The sequence below is a fragment of the Castanea sativa genome, chromosome 6, assembly GCF_040712315.1.
Source record: "Castanea sativa cultivar Marrone di Chiusa Pesio chromosome 6, ASM4071231v1".
Taxonomy (NCBI): Eukaryota; Viridiplantae; Streptophyta; class Magnoliopsida; order Fagales; family Fagaceae; genus Castanea; species Castanea sativa.
In genome coordinates this window covers 6,506,333-6,510,243 of record NC_134018.1, presented here as the reverse complement: position 1 = coordinate 6,510,243, position 3,911 = coordinate 6,506,333, and the positions used below count along the sequence as shown (strand labels likewise).

The 3,911-nt window shown below is 36.1% G+C and overlaps 1 protein-coding gene across 1 annotated transcript; it reads left to right on the top strand.

The window, feature by feature from the left end:
* The first annotated feature begins 269 nt into the window (after positions 1–269).
* Positions 270–3,549, top strand: LOC142639225 (receptor-like protein EIX1). The gene has a single exon (XM_075813360.1). It carries the CDS (start codon positions 344–346, stop codon positions 3,419–3,421), a length of 3,078 nt encoding a protein of 1,025 aa, XP_075669475.1. The 5' UTR covers positions 270–343; the 3' UTR covers positions 3,422–3,549.
* Positions 3,550–3,911: the final 362 nt, after the last annotated feature.

Here is a 3,911-nt window from a genome sequence, read left to right as displayed (position 1 = left end):
GGAATTGGAAGTTTGGTCAATGTTACATATTGGTGGCGTGAAATGAAATTTAAAAAAAAAAATTGAACAAAAATTTATTGCAAGTATATTCATTGAATTTGACCATAAAAATCACTATCAAGTAGAACAGCTTGGATAAAGTTTCATCTGACCATTTCAAAAATATTGAGGCCTCACATTCACAAGACTTTACGTCAATTCTTAGAGTTGGAAATAATGTGGTAGCATTTTAAGCATTAAAAAAACTGAAAGCAGAAATCAACTAAGCACAGAAATCCGCCTCCTATAAATTACCATGCCATTAGTGTAGCATTTACATAATCATATAGTTTTTGGCATAACCATGGACGGTTCCTTCAGATTAAGAGCCGTTACATTAACCCTTTTCCTTGTGTTTCTCACTTTGGCAGCTATTGACCCTAAGTTCTGCTATGGAAACTCTGAGGTTCATTGCATCCAAAGTGAGCAACAGGCCCTTCTCAGATTCAAGAAAGATCTTACTGATCCTTTAAACCGGCTTGCCTCTTGGGCTGGTGATGGGGATTGTTGTCAGTGGGAGGGAGTTGTCTGCAACAATGTTACTGGTCATGTCCAAGAACTCAATCTCAGAAGCTTTCCTGCTCCTTTGCTTGAATTCTTTTCAATTGACCCCCAGTATGAAGCTGCTATTCAATCTTATTCAAAGTCAATGTTTGGTGGTAAGATAAATCCTTCCCTACTTGATTTGAAGCATTTGTTTTACTTGGACTTGAGCTACAATTATTTTGGTCTAATTCCAATTCCTAAATTCCTCGGTTCCATGAAGAGTTTAAGATATCTTAATCTCTTTGGTGCGGGATTTGGGGAATTAATACCTCCTCAAATTGGAAATCTCTCACATTTGCACTATCTTAATCTTGGAGGCTTTGGTTATAATTTTTTATCTGTCAATAACCTTCAATGGCTTTCTAGTCTTCCTTTACTACAAGTGCTAGATTTGAGTGGTGTAGACCTTAGCCAAGCCTCCGATTTGCTTCAGGTGACAAACAAAATCACTTCATTGTCAGAGTTGTGGTTATCACATTGCAGCCTTGGTTCCATCCCACCAACATCCAATTCTAACTTTTCATCTCTCGCCACCCTTGATCTTTCTTTTAACAGCTTTGAAAACGCTTTGATTCCATCATGGGTCTTTGGTTATCAAAATTTGGTTGCTCTTAATCTATCTGCCAATGGTTTTCAAGGTCCAATCCCTATTGGGTTGCAAAACATGACTTCTCTTAAGCACCTTGATCTATCTGCCAACAATTTCACCTCTTCAATTCCCAGTTGGTTGTATAGTTTTAGTCATCTTGAGTTCCTCAACCTCCGCAAGAATCTTTTGCATGGTAAAATCTCTAGTTCCATTCGAAACCTAACATCTGCCATTAGCATAGACTTGACAAGCAATCAACTTGTTGGAAAGGTACCAAGATCTTTGGGCAATGTTTGCAATTTAAGGGAACTAAGATTGTCAGACAACAAATTGAGTCAAGAGGTATCAGAAATCTTAGAAGGTTTATTAAGATGTGTTTCGTCTGGACTAGAGGTCTTAGAAATGTATGATGCTCAACTATCTGGTCATTTGACTGAGGAACTTGGGCAATTTCAAAATCTTACTAAACTTTCTTTGGAAGGTAATTCAATTTGGGGCCCAATTCCAATTTCAATTGGAAAACTTTCATCTTTGAGATTCTTAGACCTTTCAAATAATCAATTTAACGGAACTCTTCCTCAAAGTTTTGGAGGACTCTCCAAACTAGAGTACGTTTTTATTGGTGGGAATATGTTGGAGGGAGTAGTCTCTGAAACTCATTTTGCCAATTTAAGAAGATTAAAGGAACTTAGCACAACTCCAACCCGTTTGACGTTAAAAGTAAGTCCCAATTGGATTCCTCCTTTTCAAGTTGTCATTTTAGGATTGGGATCGTGGATTTTAGGGCCAAATTTTCCCTTATGGATTTGTTCACAAAAGCAAGTTTGGTCTTTGGATATATCCAACACAAATGTTAAGGATGCAATTCCTCCTTTGTTTTGGAATATGTCCTCTCAGTTCAATTATCTGAACTTGTCTCACAATCATTTCTATGGAGAGATTCCAAATATCCCTGTGACTTTGTATCCTTCTTCTGTGATTGATATGAGTTCTAATTCATTCAATGGTTCGTTACCTCTTATATCCTCTAACGTGAGCTTTCTAGATCTATCTAACAATTTATTGTCTGGATCTATTTCTCACTTTTTGTGTTATAAGAAGAATGAGCCCAAACAAATGGAACTTCTCAATCTTGGAAAAAATCGTTTATCAGGAAATATAAGTTATTGTTGGGAGAATTGGCAAAAATTGTTGGTCTTAAGTCTTGGAAATAATGATTTCACTGGTAGCATTCCAGCATCCATTGAACGTTTGAGTCTTCTTAAGTCTTTGCACCTAAGCAACAACAAAATCTCCGGGGAATTACTACATTTTTTGAAAAATTGCACTGATTTGGAGATTATTGATATCAGTGAGAATAAGTTTTTTGGAATCATACCTTCATGGATAGGACAAAGACTTTCAAGCTTGCTTATTCTCAACCTTCGCTCAAACAATTTCCAAGGCTCCATACCGAAACAACTTTGTGCTCTAACTTCACTCCAAATCTTGGACCTTTCACATAACAAGCTATTTGGAAGCATGCCTGGATGTGTTAACAATTTGACTGCCATGGCTTCAACTCCTCACAATATTTTACAGGACTTGTTTGTGGTTGATGGTGATTCCGTGGATTTTGAAAGGGCAAATCTTGTGATAAAAGGGCAAGTTCTTGAGTATACCACCAATCTGGGACTACTAAGAACTATAGACCTTTCAAAGAATAATTTATCAGGAGAGATCCCTAAAGAAGTGACTAGTCTTCAAGGATTACAATCATTGAATTTGTCATTTAATAATTTGACTGGAAGGATTCCTGAGAATATTGGTGTTATGGGATCCTTGGAATCTCTTGATTTCTCTGAAAACCAACTTTTAGGTCACATTCCTCCAAGCATGTCAGAATTGTCATTTTTGAGTATGTTGAACTTGTCAATGAACAATTTATCTGGAAGAATCCCTTCAAGCACTCAACTACAGAGCCTCAACGCATCTGGTTTTATTGGAAACAAACTCTATGGACCTCCACTTACTGATAATTACACTATAAATTATGCCAAACCTGACACTAAAGACAAAGGGAGCAGTGGTGGGCGTGAAGTGGATTGGTTTTATGTAGGTATGGCACTTGGATTTGTGGTTGGATTTTGGGTTGTTTGGGGTCCTTTACTAATGAACAGGAAATGGAGAATCATGTACTTTCAATCTCTAGATCGCATGGGGTACAGGCTTGGGGTGTTTTGGCACAAACTTGATAGAATGTTGTGAGATTCTAATCATGTTACTAGCTAATGTTCTTATGGTGCATGGATATGTTGTAGTTTCATTTTGAAATAATTTGTATCTTTTATTAGCTCAATCATTTTGAAATAATTAGTAGAAAATTTTATTTCTTATGTTGTGGTTTTATATTTAGAGAATTAATTACAATTATATTACGGATTTAAGTGATAGTCTACTGGTACTGGCATCCCTTTGAATTCCCAATATTTAGAATTCGAACCCCACATTTCCCGTTCCACCATTAACCTAACAAAAAAAAATCATCAATATATGTACAGAGAGACTTTTAACAACATCAAATCGGGAAATTTAGCAACAATAGTAAAGCAAATATGCATGAAGATCGATTGAGGAATGATTAAAAAGTTTAAAAAAAAAAAATTAACAAAATGAATTTTAATGTCAACCCATTTCTACTTTCCCCAAACAAGAAAATAAATTTCATTAGATATTGGCCCTTTCTTTCTCTCCTCTT

Excerpts from the sequence above, each read along its gene's own strand:
- LOC142639225 (XM_075813360.1), top strand. The coding sequence starts at position 344 with ATGGACGGTTCCTTCAGATTAAGAGCCGTTACATTAACCCTTTTCCTT.